General features: G+C 44.9%; 1 protein-coding gene across 3 annotated transcripts in view; it reads right to left on the reverse strand.

Moving 5' to 3' along the window:
- The window catches only part of FAM13C (family with sequence similarity 13 member C), an 83,289-nt gene that overhangs the window by 29,264 nt on the left and 36,431 nt on the right, over nucleotides 1-17,594 (reverse strand). For all 3 annotated transcript variants that reach the window (XM_066619162.1, XM_066619161.1, XM_066619160.1), the window contains exons 6-9: nucleotides 14,544-14,694; nucleotides 8,845-9,055; nucleotides 5,786-5,924; nucleotides 4,235-4,316 (exon numbers count right to left, since the gene is read on the reverse strand). In XM_066619162.1, the coding sequence (XP_066475259.1) occupies nucleotides 4,235-4,316; nucleotides 5,786-5,924; nucleotides 8,845-9,055; nucleotides 14,544-14,694 (583 nt within the window). The remainder of the gene's footprint in view (nucleotides 1-4,234; nucleotides 4,317-5,785; nucleotides 5,925-8,844; nucleotides 9,056-14,543; nucleotides 14,695-17,594) is intronic.

Raw genomic sequence — 17,594 nt, forward strand, 5'->3', positions numbered from 1 at the left:
TGTTCCTGTGCTACTTCCTCTTCTTGGAGCCAAATCCTATGCATGCCTACTCAGATGTAAGTCCCATTATAGTCAATGGGGCTTACCCCCAGGTAAGTGTGAACAGGATTGCAACCTTAATTATGCTGGGGGGTGGGGGGCAGCCAGGAACAAACAAGGTTTATTTCTTAATCTGCTTTATTTATTTTTCCGGGCCATGACACCATGCCAGATATATGATGTGGTCCTCCTGCTCAAAAGTCTGGAGACCCCTGCACAAGATCACTAGGTTTGGCAATTCCCTTCCTTTTTGTTTTCTTTATTTCATCCATCCTTTCATTGCAAAAGACTGGGCACTTAGCTCTCTTATCGTCAACACCCTAATTAAACACAATGTAGAAAGAACTGTGATCGGTTCCCCTGGGGATTCTTTTTCCAAAATGTGAAAGCAGGCAGGGGGACCCCAAACTGGATCTGGATCCCAGCGTGGAAGATGTGTCGAGTGCACCTATATGTCTTCCCTCAAAGGGGCAAATAAAAGCCGTGAATCCATTTAGACTGGAGAAAAATGGCACAGGATAAAATTTTTAATACTCCTCCCCAGCACTTCAACTGAAATGCAATCCCCAACTGCTTTTGCCTTTGAAAACAACTTAAAGCATTCCAGGCTCACACATGAAGCTACCCTGTGGTTGGATTTCTTCTCTGTGCACATTATCAACCTACAAGCTCATCTGTAGTAAAGTGCAAGTGGTAATACCAAGACTGGATTACTGACCTCATTGAATCTACACTCCTGCAAAACCTCACCCTTACAAAACAACCTGCATTGTTATTTTGATATAAGTATACTGTGTTCTTGACCTCTGGCTGATTATGATATAGATTGTGATGGGAAACATGAACTCACACTCAGATAAAAATCTGCCACAAGACTTACAGAATGAGGAAATAAGAAGACTTTAAACACTTTTTGTAGCACAGGATCAAATATATCATTTTTCTATTATTGAGTGAAAGGTATCCACACAATGAAGCTACAAACTCTGCATTAATTCCATTACAGCGCAATCCAAACTGCGCCTTGGGCCGTCACAAGTCTTTTGTGCCAGCCCAGGAGGGTTGCAAACGTGCCATTAGGCACCTTTACACTTCCTCATGAGTCGGCTAGGCCAGTGTGCAGAGGTGCGCCAGCCTACAGAGGCTGACATAAGCCTCCACGCTGACAGAAGCACCAAGCCTTGTCAAGCTGGACTGATGTCAGGCTCTGGGGTGGGCAGGGTGGAAGCAGGAGGGAGGCATTCCGGGTGGGGGGAGGGCAGGGCAGTAGGCAGCCCCGGGGGCAGGCAGGTGGGGAGCGGGAGGCAGGGCTGGGACCCAGCAATTATGCTGGATCCCAACTCCTGTTTCTGAGGAGCATGGAGCAGCTTCAATCCACTCTGCTCTCCTCAGACTTGCGCCACCTCAGGAGGTGGCGCAAGTCTGAGGAGACCCATTGGGATCAGGGTGGCTTACCCGGATGTAAGGGGAAGAGTTTCCCCTTACCTCTGGCTGAGCCACTGTGGGCACCTATCCTGCACTGGATGCAGCTCAAGCCTCTTGGCTTGCCTGCTCCAGAGCAAGATAGGATTGCACCCTTAGTTACTAGACTGCACTGAGGGAGATCATGGATGCTATTTAATATCTCAGGAAAAGGAGGTACAATTAAATAAGCCTATTTCCCATGTGAACCTCACTCCAGTGGGGCCTGGGCACTTGACTCATGGTGACTTGACTTAAATTGCCCAAAAACATGTTTTTGGATGACTCAAGTTGACTGAAATTGTGGACATCACTGACCCCAACTTGACTCGCAGCCAGTGACTAAAAATAAGTTGGGACTTGAAATGTTTTGAGTCCTGACTCGGTTTAGTGTGTGCGTGATCTTGTTGTTCACTCTTTTTTTCTTTGCCACTTCTGTATCATGCCAAAAAACCATGTGGGAAATCAAGAAGCCAGCATTCAGAAGGACAGCAAAGTAGGTTGGTTCCAGGAGGCAGGGGCTAGGAGTTCTGTATACTATGAACACTAGTTAAAAACAGCCTAATCCTATGATTGTGTACCCAAAAGTAAATCCCAGGAAAATCAGTAGAACTTCCTCTCACAAAAGAGTGCATAGGATTGCAGCCTAAGAATTCCCTCATCTTTCACAAACCTGGGGTGTGTAGTGCAGCAAGAATGTGGCAAGGATGTTAAGAGAATTCTGATCACCCTCATCAAACTACCAAAATTCTTTAGAGAATTTTGACTGGTATGACTGGAAGTTTGCAGTGACATAGCTTAAGGAAACTAGCTATCTTTCCTTTGAGGTGTTTGTTTTAATAAAAGGAGATATCGCATACAGTGCATAAAGTAAATATCAAACATTATTGTTCAATGTTAGGTTCACTGCAATGAAAGATCACAGTCACTACTTGCTTGTCTAATATTCAAAGCTGGTATCGCCCCAATTCAATACTGAATAAATAGGCTATATTGACCCTACAGTGTCTAATTTAACTTGGGCCTGAATCCTAACCAACTTTCTAGCTCTGACATAAATGGGGCATGTGCTGCATTCTGCAGTTGGGGGGCAGTCATAGAGGCCTCCTCAAGATAAGGGAATGTTTGTTCCCTTACTTCGGAGCTGGTTGTCCTTACCTCAGTGCTGGAAAGTCCACTAGGACTGCACCCTCAATTTGTCCAGTGGTTCTCAAACTGTGAGTCAGGACCCACTGGTGGGTTGTGATCTGATTTTTGATGGGTCACCAAAGGGTGATGGAAAGATCAGATAACTCACTGCCTCAAGCTCTGAGGCTATTCAAAAATCAGATACTGTAGCTGCTAATTACCCTGCAAATAGCTTCTGCAATTTGCAACCATGTGTAAATATAGGGAGATAAATGTTGGAGGGTCTTTTTCTGATTATTAATACTTATAAATAAATATTACTTCTTTCTAGGTCTCCTTTTTCTGAAGTCTGGTCAACCTACACGGGTTCCAATAGAGTGCCGTTTAAAAAAGTGGGTCCTGGTGCTAGAAAGTTTGGCAACCACTGGTCTAGTCATTAATTAACATAGTAGCATTTCAGGTTTTGAATTTCTAACATTCCACTGATGGAAACCGATCCTGCTTCCAATATTTTACCAGCTACAATCCTGCCTACAGTTAATAGATTTGCCACAATATGTTCAGTTTTACATGGGCTTCCATATACCCTGAAAGAACTATTTAGGGGCTCGGAGGGAACTCATACCCAGTACTGTTTTTAATACATTGCAAAAGATTAGTTGAACTACACAATCTCATCAAATATGAAAATTTGATGTTAACTCCTGTTAACTCATTCATATCTGCAACATAAGATAGTTATGATTTCCAATACAGGTATTTTTCACCCGCAGTTTTAGCTCAATGTGATGAGGAGGGCCCTTTAAATTAAATGAAAAAAAGTTGTTTAACAATAGCCTCAATAATGGGAGAGAGGGCAGCCGGCTGACCATCAATCATTCTCTCTCCAGGCACTTAGAATAACTTCACTCAGAGGCAAGTGAACCCCTCTCTTCCCTCTCAGCATGTGAAATAATTTTTAATGGCAGTGATTATCACCTCCTCCATTTTTTCCCAGGTGCTGAGGCTCCTGGTCAAGGGAGGGATCACTGCCTAGGAGTGAAGCCTTTCTAAGGGCCTGGAAAGAAACTGATTGTCTGCTTGATGCATTACAAAGGTCAGCAAGGCTGTTTTCATATCGCTGAGCCAAGGGTCATTGTTTTTTTTTTAATGGATTTACTTTAATTCGATTTTTGACATCCACATGAGTTCTGGGAATGGAACCCTCACAAATACCGAGACTCAACCTGTACTGACCACAGTCTTGTTGGAATAGAATTTCACTTATAAGGTATTTTGCAGAAGTCTCCCTTAGAGCCAATACCTAAGGCACATCTAAATGGTTCTTTAATCCCCAAGTATCAAGAAGTGTGAATATTTAAATCCCCTTTTACACTTTAATTAAGTGGTGAGTCTTTTATCTCAGCTGTCCTCAGAGTTTAAGGCTTACAATAATATTAAACAGTTCATCTTTTCAGCTTTTATAGAGTTAAACTTTAACCGCCTTCAAGCACTGAAGATTTGCTGTAAGCAAGATTTCTTGCTCTGTCATCCACTAGATTCAATGCCACACATTAGCAGAAGAGAAATACCATGTGAAAAAGGTAGCATGATGCTGACTGTGCACCTTTAAGCTGCTTACGACTTTTGGCCAAATCATTCATCCATTTCATTACTTCAGGGCTGGCTATTTTGTCCACATGAGAAGGCTGGACAAGAAAGAACAGAAAAGAAAGGATAGTTAGGGCGTGGCCTTTTATTGTTACCAACTCACACTAGTAATAGGCAAATCAGCTCAAACACATAAGCTTTGGCATTAATCTAGAGTGGTCAGATTGTACTTCCAGAGGCTGCATGGAAAACTAAACAATTTATCCAGACTCCAGACTGTGCCAAGAGTGGACTGGCCTTCTAGGTCCTCCTACATGGTGATGCCACAGGGTGACCAGATACAATGGAGGATAGAGTGCCTATACCTTTAACCAATGTAAAAGAGGGCATTTTGGCAGGTGTAACTTTTTAAACCCATTTAATTATGTGAGCCCCCACTGTGGTATGAAGTGGAACAGACTAGAAGTTTAAGGTTTACCACATCAGCAAGAATTAGGCCTCTAGTCCAAACTCTAATTTATTTATTTATTCATTTCTTGCAAAACTTGGCAACTAAGATTTCATACTTGTTCAAAAATCCCATATTTGTTAAAAAAAAAACTTAAATTAATGGATATTGGTTTAGGATAACAACCTATGAAATTTACAGTGGGTTCATAGATTCTGTAAGGCTAGGCAGAGAAGAATCGAGGTACAGGTAATATTGCGGTTCTCAACAACAGCTGGAGCCCCTATGGTACATATAGATTTCATTCAGGAAGAGTAAACAAACTATGATCACCGGAGACCAACAGAAACCACTTGCAGGTTTACATTACTGAAAAATAAATATTGAGATCTTGGACATAGTTTATTTTAACAGCACAATGTCCTGAATACAACCAACAGTCTATCATTTGTATTATCTATCCCCTTCTGCAACTTTACACATATTTGTACCAAAATAACAATAATGAGAGTTTCATGTTCTCATTAAGTACCTGCAACTCTCTGACTCACTTCAATTCTCTAGTTATCTTGAAGCAGCATTTAAAATCACCAGATATACCTGCTGAATGAGTCAATGGAATCAAGGTTTGTTTTTTTTGTTTCTTTGCCCTGCCTCACTGGTGAACATGGATTATGTGCCTTTCACTGGTTATTAATCTCTGCAAGATCACATTTTGCTACTCCCTAACCTTGCCAGTGCCTAGATGGCTGCTTTGCTTGGTACAAAAAGGTGGAGATGAGAACTAGGACTAGACATCTGTGGCATTGTTGCTTAGTTACCATAGCCCTCTATGAGGTCACTCAATTTATGAGGTCACCACAGCCATCAACACTAACAAATGGTCATTTCTCCCACTGGGATCAATTTTGATAATGGAGATGCACATCTGCTTTGGTCCTTGGAACATAAGGGATGTCATCTCACATAAACCAGGTCTGCAAAACGTGACCCATGAAGCTAAAAGCAGTCTCTCCTCAACTCCTGCTTAGTAAGAACAACCATCTTCATTCTTGATAAACAGCAAAAAGTTGCAGCATTTTCTCAGAATGCATTGTGCTTGCCTCTTTGGCTTCTTACCCGATAATTCTTTTCTTGCTCAAACCTTTCTTCATATTTCCTGATTTTTCTCTTAAGACTTTGCACGTGCTTTGTAAGTTGGGCTATGGTCTGTGGTTCTTTGCAGTCATCACAGCTACCCCTGGAGGAACTTCTTGGCCTAAAAAGTTAGAAAGGACAGAAATACCTAGATCTAAAATCATTTTACAGGATTAGGATTACAATTGCACTGGTCTGCTGGAACTGTACTGAGGGGAGGAAGAAAGGAGAAAATGAAGAAGGGGAATGGAAAGAAGGAGAGAGAAAGAATAGTAAAAGAGCATACGGAGGAGAGTTAAGCCAAGGAAGGCAATCAGACTTTGTGCATGCACCCTCAACCACCACAATAAATTAGCAGAAACCTAATAGCTAAAGCCAAATGTCTAAGCATATCTTAATTACAAGCTTATATCAATTTTATCCCAGTTTAACTGTAATGGGCCCTCTCCACCAAAAAAAATAATAATTCTGTGAAATATACTTTACAGAAGGTGCTGAGAATATTGTTAGAAATCCCTACCTCGTGTCATTATGTATCCCTGGCAAGTACAGGACACAGCTACTGGACCGCTTGAAGCTTGCACATCACAAGCAGGGTTGCCACTGACTATGAAAAAAGAATGGCCTGAGAAGCTGTTGTTCCTCCAAGAGCCATTTATTGTTTAGGAAACAGCAAGTAGTAGAAGAGTTGGGGTGACCAGATAAAATGGAGAACAGAGTGCCTATACCTTTAACCATTGTACAGAAGAGGGAATTTTGGCAGGTGCAGCTCAACATGGAAGGCTTTAAAAAGCTGCACCTGCCAATATTCCCTCTTCTATACAGTTGTTGGCAACCTTCAGTCTCGAAAGACTATGGTATCGCGCTCTGAATGGTGGTTCTGGAACAGCGTCTAGTGTGGCTGAAAAGGCCAATTCGGGAGTGACAATCCCTTCCACACCGGGAGCAAGTGCAGTCTGTCCCTGGTCTGTCTCCCTGGCTACGGGCCTTCCTTCTTTGCCTCTTTACCTCAGTCTGTTGGCCAAGTGTCTCTTCAAACTGGAAGAGGTCATGCTGCACAGCCTGCCTCCAAGTGGGCCGCTCAGAGGCCAGGGTTTCCCACCTGTTGACGTCCATTCCTAAGGCCTTCAGATGTCCTCTTGCAGATGTCCTTGTATCGCAGCTGTGGTCTACCTGTAGGGCGCTTTCCCTGCAGGAGTTCTCCATAGAGGAGATCCTTTGGGATCCGGCCATCATCCATTCTCACGACATGACCGAGCCAACGCAAGCGTCTGTTTCAGCAGTGCATACATGCTAGGGATTCCAGCTCTTTCCAGGACTGTGTTGTTTGGAACTTTGTCCTGCCGGGTGATGCCGAGGATGCGTCGGAGGTAGCGCACGTGGAAAGCGTTCAGTTTCCTCTCCTGTTGTGAGTGAAGAGTCCATGACTCGCTGCAGTACAGAAGTGTACTCAGGACGCAAGCTCTGTAGACTTGGATCTTGGTATGTTCGTCAGCTTCTTGTTGGACCAGACTCTCTTTGTGAGTCTGGAAAACGTGGTAGCTGCTTTACCGATGCGTCTGTTTAGCTCAGTATCGAGAGAAAGAGTGTCGGAGATCGTTGAGCCAAGGTACACAAAGTCATGGACAACCTTCAGTTCATGCGCAGAGATTGTAATGCAGGGAGGTGAGTCCACATCCTGAACCATGACCTGTGTTTTCTTCAGGCTGATCGTCAGTCCAAACTCTTGGCAGGCCTTGCTAAAACGAATCATGAGCTGCTGGAGATCTTTGGCAGAGTGGGTAGTGACAGCTGCATCGTCAACAAAGAGGAAGTCACGCAGACATTTCAGCTGGACTTTGGACTTTGCTCTCAGTCTGGAGAGGTTGAAGAGCTTTCCATCTGATCTGGTTCGAAGATAGATACCTTCTGTTGCAGTTCCAAAGGCATGCTTCAGCAGGACAGTGAAGAAATCCCAAACAAGGTTGGTGCAAGAACACAGCCCTGCTTCACTCCGCTTCGGATGTCAAAGTGGTCTGATGTGCAGCCATCAAAGACAACAGTGTCCTCCATGTCCTTGTGGAAAGATCTGATGAGGCTGAGGAGCCTGGGTGGACATCCAATCTTGGGGAGAATCTTGAAGAGTCCGTCCCTGCTGACCAGGTCGAAAGCCTTTGTGAGATCTGTGAAGGTTATAAAGAGTGGCTGTCGTTGTTCCCTGCATTTCTCCTGCAGCTGTCTAAGGGAGAATACCATATCAGTGGTGGCGGAATCCACACTGCAATTCTGGATAGATGCTCTCTGCAAGTACCTGGAGCCTCTTTAGTGCAACTCGGGCAAACAGCTTTCCAACAATGCTAAGGAGAGAGATGCCAGAAGAGGGAGTTTTGGCAGCTGCAGCTCAACATGGAAGGCTTTAAAAAGCTGCACCTGCCAATATTCCCTCTTCTATACAATAGTTAAAGGTATAGGCACTCACTCCTCCATTGCATCTGGGCAGCCTGAGAAGACTGCCCAGCAAAATAACTGTGCTTTCTATATATTCCAAGTGCATGGCTTCCTAATGGCACCCTAAAGAAACCCAGAATGTCCATGAAAGCCCTTTAAAAGGGACTCCTCAGAATTGCTGTGATGCTATACTTAGGGTCAAATCAGATGTGACACAAAATACATAACATGGCCTGACCGGTTTGTATACAAAATAGCAGCTGTGGAGACTGCAAAATAGAGCAACATTGTGCAAGGGGGGTCCTTTAACACTTTGTCCCACCATGTCCCCACGCTCAATCACAGTTCCTTCATGTACTCTTTTAAACAGAAAAAAAACTTAGGTGAGCTTTCAAAGGAAGGTTTTTCCCCTATTTAAAATAATGCACAGCAGGAGGGCATGATCAAGAGCAGAATCAACATAGAGACAAAATCCTACCCCCCCCCCCATGGTTCTGGTACCCCCAGAAATATGTCAATATGTAATGCAAGTAGGAGAGTGTATATGAAATAAGAGACAAACATTTATTATCATGTAGAGGCAGCTCTGGAAAATAAAATATGTATTTGCTTACATCATAAACAGTTGAGCACTTGGTGGGGAAGGAGCTGATTCAGGGTCTAAATTAAATCTCTGGCTTTGGCTAAAAATAGAGCAGCGTGGAGACAGCAGAGGATTATCTCCATCAGTAATGTGATACAGCAGTCTGCTGGTCCCCAAGGAATGATGGTCTTCATGTCCATTGTCTGCATCAGTCTGACCCTCTTTGCAGACTTGTACAGGCTCTGCAATGACCAAATGAATTAAATAGTCACGTAAAAGGCAAGCTCATCAGCTGCACACATTAAAGAAAAACTTTGAGGTTCAACAGTGCTCCCTGGAGAAAACTGTTATTTGACAGAGTGGAAAAGAAACATAGCATATACTGAGAGAAGGTCATGTTAACAGCGAAGTACATGGATGCAGAATAGTTTAGGAAAGACTTCCATGAGGACGTCCACTCTAACCATACTTACATGGAAGGAAGGAAGTCCCAATAAACTTGGTGGGACCTACTTCCAAGTAAATATGCTTAGGATCAAACTGTAAGATACACAATACAACAATAAATTGGGATCTAAATTTTAAGTGAGGAATGGCGAATGGCACTCAAATAGATCAATAGCCTCTACTTCTTTTTTTTTTCTAGATATGGTTTTCAATTGCTGAACAAATTATATCTGCAGAATATCACAGCAACCAAAAATTAATATTCAGGCTTCTGGTCAACAAAAGATGACAAACAGCCCAATCCTGCCTAGCTGTTATGCTGGCAGAACTCGTGTTCCACCAGCATAACATACTGTACGGCAGTCACAAACGTGACTAATCTAGTGTGTGTGGTCTGGCCACTGCTGAAAGCATCAAGCAGTGGGGTCCACTCTCTGATGGATTGTGGACACCTACCAGGTAAGGCCACATAGGTGGAATAAGGCAGGGGAGGGTAGAAAAGGGAGGAGATAGAAGAGGAGGCAAATTTGGGCGAGTACGGCAGGAGCGGCAGCACCCACTGAATCCTAATCCCCTTCCCAGGCCCGATTCTCCTACATGGATCAACTTGGACCTGTGCCAGCTATAGAGCCAGTGTAGGTCCGAGTTGATCCACTGGGGCACCTGGGGTTTACCCCAAAGAGGCCTCCAGAAGCTGAAACTCCCCTGTGGGATACAGTGGTAGCTGTAATGGTGGTGCTGCAGTGCAGGCAATTATGGAGGCTGCTCTGCTCTCAGCATTAATGCTGCTTCCATTACTCATGGGAAGGGGACAAATGCCCCTTCCCCCAGGGAGGCATCGGGAGCCGCCCGCATCTATCCTATGTCCATAGGATGCAGCGGCAGCTCAGGATTGGGCTGTTATTGAGCAGTCCTTGTGAATAGGTTTGGGAGCCTAGTACAGCAACGGCAAATATGCATGGGAGCATCTGGATTTGACTGCGCAATCCTTTTTCCACAAATAAGGTCAGGCAAAATTCCAAAACAGATAAGATACATAACAATGAATAACAGAAAAAATACACTCTTCCCCAGATCTATTTTTCAAAACTTGTAAAGCACGTAAGGCCAAATTTTAATGTAAAATTAAATGCATACAATAAATTGATTTCTTAAGCTAAATATGTGGTATGTGCAAAAAACGTGCATATGAAAAAGGTAGAGCTGCTAATAAAACTTTTGAAGAAAAATAAAATCACCAATAATGCAACGTTCTAACAAAGACTCCTTCTCCGGCTGAGACACTAAGACCAATGAATCTGACCTAGTTTTCTCCCTCCTGGCTTCTAAATTGTGGTGATTGACAGCTTCAGTAATTTATGGTTACGGATCAATAATCCCTGACACAATTCATATGAGATAGGTTTATTCTTTAAATGTAGGACAACTCTTCTCTTTTCAAACAAACGTTGGTTATTATTAATACATATTCTACAGCTCTCAAATACTGAGAGAAAAATCCATCACGTTCTGTCATTTGGAATCTTTATAGATCAGCGTTTCTCAAACAATGGGTCAGGACCCACTAGGTGGGTCACGAGCCAATTTCAGGTGAGTGTAGCATCTAGCTCAGCTGCCACTGAAAATACAGGGTACACAGCTACTGGGTAAGGCAGGGTCAGGCTCTGGGTGGCAGAGAGGCACGGTGTTTGCCCTGAATAGGTGGGGAAATGGGATACTGGAAAGGGGGGAGGGCTGTGTGGTTGGAGAAGGATCCAAGTCTGTGATCTGCTATGACTTCCGAGCTGGAAGTTTGAATTCCAAGCTATAAAAGTGTGAGTGTGCTGTGTAATGGGACCTTTGCCTAATCACAGCTTAGGTTTAAAGCGAATCCTAACTTGCCCTTGGGCCGGTGCAAGTCCCTACTGCATGCCCAGGAGGGTTGCAAACATGCCATAAGGCACATTTGCACCTCCTTGAGAGTTAGCTGGGCTGGTGTGCGGAGGTGTGCCGGCTCACAGAGGCCAGCCTCTGCGCCGATGGAGGGAGCAAGCCTTGCGTTGGCCGAGCTCAGCCAATGAAAGACTCTGTGGAGGGCGGGGAGGAGATGGGAGGGAGGCATTCCAAGGTGGGGGGGAGGGAGGGCAGTCCCGGGGGCAGGTGGGGCGCTGGAGGCGGGGCTGGGATCCTAGCCCCCATACCCAAGCAGCGCAGGGCGACTTCAAGCTGCTCCTCTCCTCTTGAGGTGGCACAAGTCCGAGGAGACCCTTAGAGGCTGCAGTGGCTTACCTCCTGGCTTGCCTGTTCCAGCACAAGATAGGATTGTGCTGGATGTCACTTTGGGCTATGACATCAATTACAGGTTAATGACATCAGTTCCTGTGGGACCTGAAAGATTTTTAATCTAAAAAGTGACTCCCAATGCTAAAAAGTTTGAGAATTATTGTTACAAACTTTCCCAGGAAACCATTCTTATACTTTTATTAAACATACAACCTACGCATAAAAGAACAATGAGTTAAGATCTGTAGGGGCACTTTGTAAACTGAAGGAACATAGTAGACTTCCATTAATGGATACTCTGTTCCAAGCCTTAGGCAGTTCAGTCTTGAGCTGCCTGGTGCGCAGGGCTATAGTGGCACCGAAAATGGCTTCCGCTGCATCCAGCGAATCCCAGGCAGCCGCCACTACCTCCTCAGGAGAAGGGGACATTCATTCCCTTCCCCCAGATAAAGCAAGTAGGCCTGAAATAGGGCCACTCAATTCTAGAGTGACCTGAGAGTCGGCATAGAATTTAGAGCCTTCGTGTCAGAGCTTCACCAGCCCCGCCTCCTGCCCCACCCCTCCCTCTGGCATGCCTCCTCCCTGCCCTCTCCTTGCCCCACTCCCTCCCTCTGGCACGTCTCCTCCCCACCCTCCTCCACCTCCCTCCACCCCAGAACACCTTCTTCCCGCTTCCCCCGACGCCCCCCACCTACCTCTCGCGCTGCCTGGCAGTTCGTGGACTGCCAAGCAGCGGAGCTCTGATGCTCCACTGATGCTAGCCCAGCTGGGCTCGCACCAGTGCTCCAGCAGTGCTAGGGCCCACAAACGAGCCTTACAGCATGTTTGCAACAGTGTGCACTGGCAGTGAGCCAGCACACACTGAATAGGACTGGGCTCCCCATCATCTGAGGTTAGGTAGTGACTGAAGAGAGGCCATGTTCAGCATGATGCCCCACATCTGGAATGCCCTCCCTAGAGAAGCTCACCTGGTGCCAATCGTGATGTCCTTTCACCACCAGGGAAGTACTTTATTTGCCCAAGATTTCCAACGTGTGGTTTTAATTATTTTATGGGTGTTTGATCATTTGACTCTAGCTGCTGCTTCTGTGGTTATCAATTATACTATGCTTATTTCACTGTACTTATCTTTAATTATTCACCCCCTAGGGCTCTTATGTAGAAGGACAGCTTACAAATGTGATTTGAAAAATGAAATGTACTGTATAAATATGGAAAAAAGAGATATTTCATGGGCACAACGTAATGGTACAAGTAAACTAGACTCATCTTTTCCATTTATTTCTCTTTATCTGAAGCCTGTTTGATTACCTGGGGTAATTTTTTGTAAAAAGCAGAGTGTTTTGTGGTCTGTTTTATACATTTTATGACACACTCACCCTGAGTGGGAAAAAATGGGGTTATACTAACTGAATGTATTTTGTATTATTTGCCTTTACTGGGGCGCATCTAATGATGGAAGCTGTAGCCATTAAAAGCCACAGAGTTTTTGCACCACTGACTTTAAAATGTAGAATATGTCTTAAAGGCAGAATCGCCAAATTAATCCAAAATATTCTCAGAGTGTGCCTGTGTGGGAGAGAGTATCCTTTGCAAAATGACCCAAATAATGTTTTCAAATTGAACTATCCTGCATAGTCACTTTATTTATCCCAAAACATAACCATGGAATTAGGCCATGTAATACTGACCCATTTGTCTCAGTGGAGATCTGTGATGTTTTCCTTTGCTGCCTTCTTATACCCAAATGTTTCCCTTAATAAAAATCTCAGCATAAGGTCCAAAAGGAAAGAGGCTTCCCCAAAAGATTTTAAAATCTACCCCATTGCAGAAAGGAAGTATGGCCAAGCACATAGGTAGTTTGTGAATGGCTTGTCTCCATTATCCCAGTCCACCAAAAACAACAGCCCCTAGCCAACCCATCTGTTGGGATTGGTATACACCACCTGATTGGGCATCCAAGCCTACCTGATGAGGAAGAAAGGGCAGGTAGGGGTGATTAAGTGGTTGTAAAGCATCCAATTAGATGAATTTATGACTTCATTTAACATAGGTTACCGTACGCCCCATGGCTACAAGCTATTGGACAAATTCAAGGCAATTCTCCATGTATCTGGGAGTCTTCCATGGATAGTCTCTCTCTGCCTGGATTTGTCCTTGTGGTGGCAAGAGAGTCTTCCAATTTTGGCCCTGGAGTAGGGGCACATTAGGGGAAAGGAGGGAGGAATCAGCACCAGGGGTCATTCCCCTCCCTGCCCCAATCACTACAAGACCACACACAGTCTATGAATTTAAGCCTGCCATCTACTTGCTACACTGGTCTTGTTAACTTTGACCTACTTTTCATACACACAGTGATTTGCTTTCGGCCTGAGCCTAGGAATTCAGCTCAGGCCATCTGTGTAATTACAAGCTCTGAACTGACAGAAAAGCATCTCAAGCCTTGAATCCTTTAACTTCTCACAGTTGATTTCTAATGAGAATGGGGAGAGAAAAGAGCAAAATAAGAGCTATGAAAATATGCTTGATGCACAAGACAATCTTTAGTGATTAAAATTAACATGCGGTTTTTAAGATTTTTCCCATGAGGCAATCAATTAAAATCAACAGTAGTAGGAAAGAAACACCGTTGGCCTGGCCAAAGGGGGAGGGGAAGATGCACAAAGCATGACAGATATTGCGTATTACACCATATTACACATGAGCCCAGTTCTACCAGGAAAAATGGATCAGAAGCAAGACTGTTAAAAGCCGATAAAAATAACCGCATGTGAAAATGAAAGAACTGGGCCTTATTTTGACAGATTGCTCTTTCCTAAATGAATATTTATGACACTCTTTAAAAGTGTAATGCCCTTTTGCATTTTTTTAAATTATTCTTCAAGTTCACCTTTTCACAGCTCTCGTGCACCCAAACTATACCTCACACACTGCTCTGCTCTGAAGTCCTCAAGCTGCAAGCTGCTGAGCTGCCTTGGCAATTAGAAAAGAGGTCCTGCCATTAGTGAAAGACCCTCTTACCTCCGCAGCTGTCCCCATCGCCCTGCAGGCTGTTTTGGATTGAGGAGGTGACGGAATCCTTTGAAGCCGGCAGCTGAGGAATTTCTTCCTGGGTTGGCAGAAATGCAGAGCAGAGGTCAGTTTCAAGGGCTTGCAGCTTCAGCAAAGAATTCTGCAGGCAAAAACAGAACATCGGACTAGAGAGGGTGTATGGGAATGATAATGAGACCAGGCTTCCGTTCCTTGAGGCTGTTAGCAGTGTCTGCAGGAAAAGCAAGGGCTCTCGTTCACAGCTCAGGAAAGGTGCTTTCACTGCTTGATACTCCTGATGCATCTTCATGCCCTCATGTATTTAACGAACTTGGATTATTTATGACAGGAGGGGAAAATAATTTCATCAGCAAAACATTATTTGTTATAAAAAGTCAATCTGGGAAGCTGGTGGCTTTGCTCTGGGTCTCAGACCAAAAACATTATGAGTAAGAATTTCATTGGCTGTGCTGATATAGCAGAAACCGATGGCATTATGCCCCTCCCAATTTACCATTCAGATAAAAAGGGAATGAAATCCCTCTTCATAGCATACTGAGCAATATATTGCAGCAAGCAAGGGGTTAAACTCTCAGCTGGCTCATTGTTCATGTGGAAAGGAGGGGGAAATATTCCCCTTTTTTGTATTGGTTGTTTCATTTGTGGAATTTATGGCTGGTTCCATCAGGCCACCCTTTTCCTTTCCCACCAAATACCAGGGCAAAATTAACAGATCTTCGACACTCCTTGAAAACAAATCAATGAGGGGGCAAGGCTGTTTATCTGTGAGCAGCTCCTCCAGCTACTGTTTCACGCTTGATCCATTTCTCATTTCTGTCTCAAATACAGAACACAATGTTCCAACACAATCTGACACAAGAATCTTGCTATGATGCAAATGTGACCATAGTTTTAATCACCACCACCCAGGGGGAGCAGTGAGAGGGGGGTAAATTAACCCAGCTCCTTTCACAAGCAAAACATGTGCTTCATATCCTGAGGTATGACTCCCTCCTATGTGAGATACAGATAACATGTTCCCCATCACCCAGATCTGTTTGGATATTTTGCCAGAGAGCACAGACATATCTCTAAACATGCAATATGACCCATTGCTGGGTTGATATTTAAAATAATGGCCGAGTGTGTGGAGCAAAACCAAGGTGAAGGATTTTAAATGGGATTTTAGGGATTTTAATTTTAAATTTTAGGACTCCCCCCCCCAATACAAACTGCACTTTTCACTCCCATTTCTGCAAAGCCATAGTTCATTTCAACAAGGCTACCCAGGAGAATCCTAGTGGATTTTGCTCCATGAGCCAGAGCTGCCCAACTCCCACTCCAACTGCTTTAATCCTGCCTAGGATCTGGACTTACACTCACTGTTGGCAATGAAAGGGCACTAAATCCTCTGCCCCCAGTATGTAAAGGGGGACAGTCTAGTTCAGGGGTTCAAACCCGTTCCATACAGCAGGCCAAATAAGCATTCACGATGCCTGCTGAGGGCTGGAAGTGATGTCGTTATGTAGCAAGTGATGTCATTGCAGGTCATGACCAAAAACAAGCACATTTTTTCCTCAGGTACTCATTAGTTGCAAATGGCAGAAGAGAAAATATGCAAATCTTGGTCATATTTTCAAGATATGGGACAGCACAATTATCATCCAAGCTGCCCTTTCAGCAGTGACACTTCAACACAACTCAGCTGCTGATGGTGGTGCTGAGAGAGAGCTTCCAGGGGCCGAATCCAGCCCATTTGACACCCTGGTCAAGTTTGTATGGATGGATGTGACATTTATCATCCTAATAACCTATTCCTCTAGCTCAGTGGTTTTCAAAATTTTTGCTTCTAGAGAACGCTTTTCACGTCTGCTGAGGAATCTCCAAGTGCAGTGAAGAATTCTGGTATAAAATTACAGGAGACTGTATAAACCAAGTGCCCCAGGGCACAAAGCAAGGCTTGTTAGGCCTTGTTGTTTTCCTCTACGAACTGACAGCCCAATCCTAAAGGCAGCACTGCTGCCAGGTGCAGCAGCGCCAAAGCAGCTATCACTGCATTCTGTAGCCCCCATGGCAACCGCTGGAGTTCCTGTTCCCCCGGGGGAAAATCTCAAGCCCTGTGTTGGCTATTTTGCCAGTGCAGAGTTGAGAGACAGTATGTCGGACTTTCCCAACAAGGGCAGAGCTCTGCCAGTCCCACCCCCCTTCTGCACCAGTTCCTTCCTCCACTTTGCCCTTCCCCTGTCCAGTTCTGCACACTCCCCACCTTCCCCTTGCTCTGATACCGCCGGCAGGCGCTGCTGGAGCACCACCTGGCCCTCTGAGAGGCACTGAGGGTCATCTTAGACTGATGCTGGTCCAGCGCCAGTGATCACCTTCCTCTCCGAGTGCTACTGTGTGCCTTACAGTACATTTGCAATACCCAGCACCAGCAGTATGCTCGTACTACAGGTGCTAAAGAGCTCAGGATTGGGCTCTTAGTGAATGCACGATATCTTCAACAGGTGGTTAGGGCACAGAAATGAGTCACAACTCGACCACAGGTGTGCAGAAGCAGAGTTTGGAGGCTCAGGCATGCACAGTTTGAGCAGTACCCAGGACTACATGTCCTAGATTAGGTAAATCCCACCAGAGACTTGAAGGGATTGCTTTGCCTAAACCCCCCAATCTTCACTGGGAGCTCTCAGTCTCCCTCCCTCTTGCTCCCCCCATGGCATTCCCTCAGCTCTCTGCTTTGCCTCATTTCACTTCCTTTTTCTCTCCCTTTGCCTTATATCAGGGGTGCCCAAACCCCGGCCCGGGGGCCACTTCCGGCCCTCAAGGCCTCTCAATGCGGCCCTCAGGGAGCCCCCAGTCTCCAATGAGCCTCTGGCCCTCTGGAGATTTGTTGAAGCCCACACTGGCCCAACGCAACTTCTCTCAGTGTGAGGGCGACTGTTTGACCTCTCGTGTGAGCTGTGGGATGAGAGCTCCCTCCACTGCTTGCTCTTTCACATCTGTGATGCAGCAGCGGTAGCTAAGGAAAGGTCAGCCTTGCTTTTT

Source organism: Tiliqua scincoides, chromosome 3 (assembly GCF_035046505.1).
Source record: "Tiliqua scincoides isolate rTilSci1 chromosome 3, rTilSci1.hap2, whole genome shotgun sequence".
In the NCBI taxonomy this organism is placed as follows: Eukaryota; Metazoa; Chordata; class Lepidosauria; order Squamata; family Scincidae; genus Tiliqua; species Tiliqua scincoides.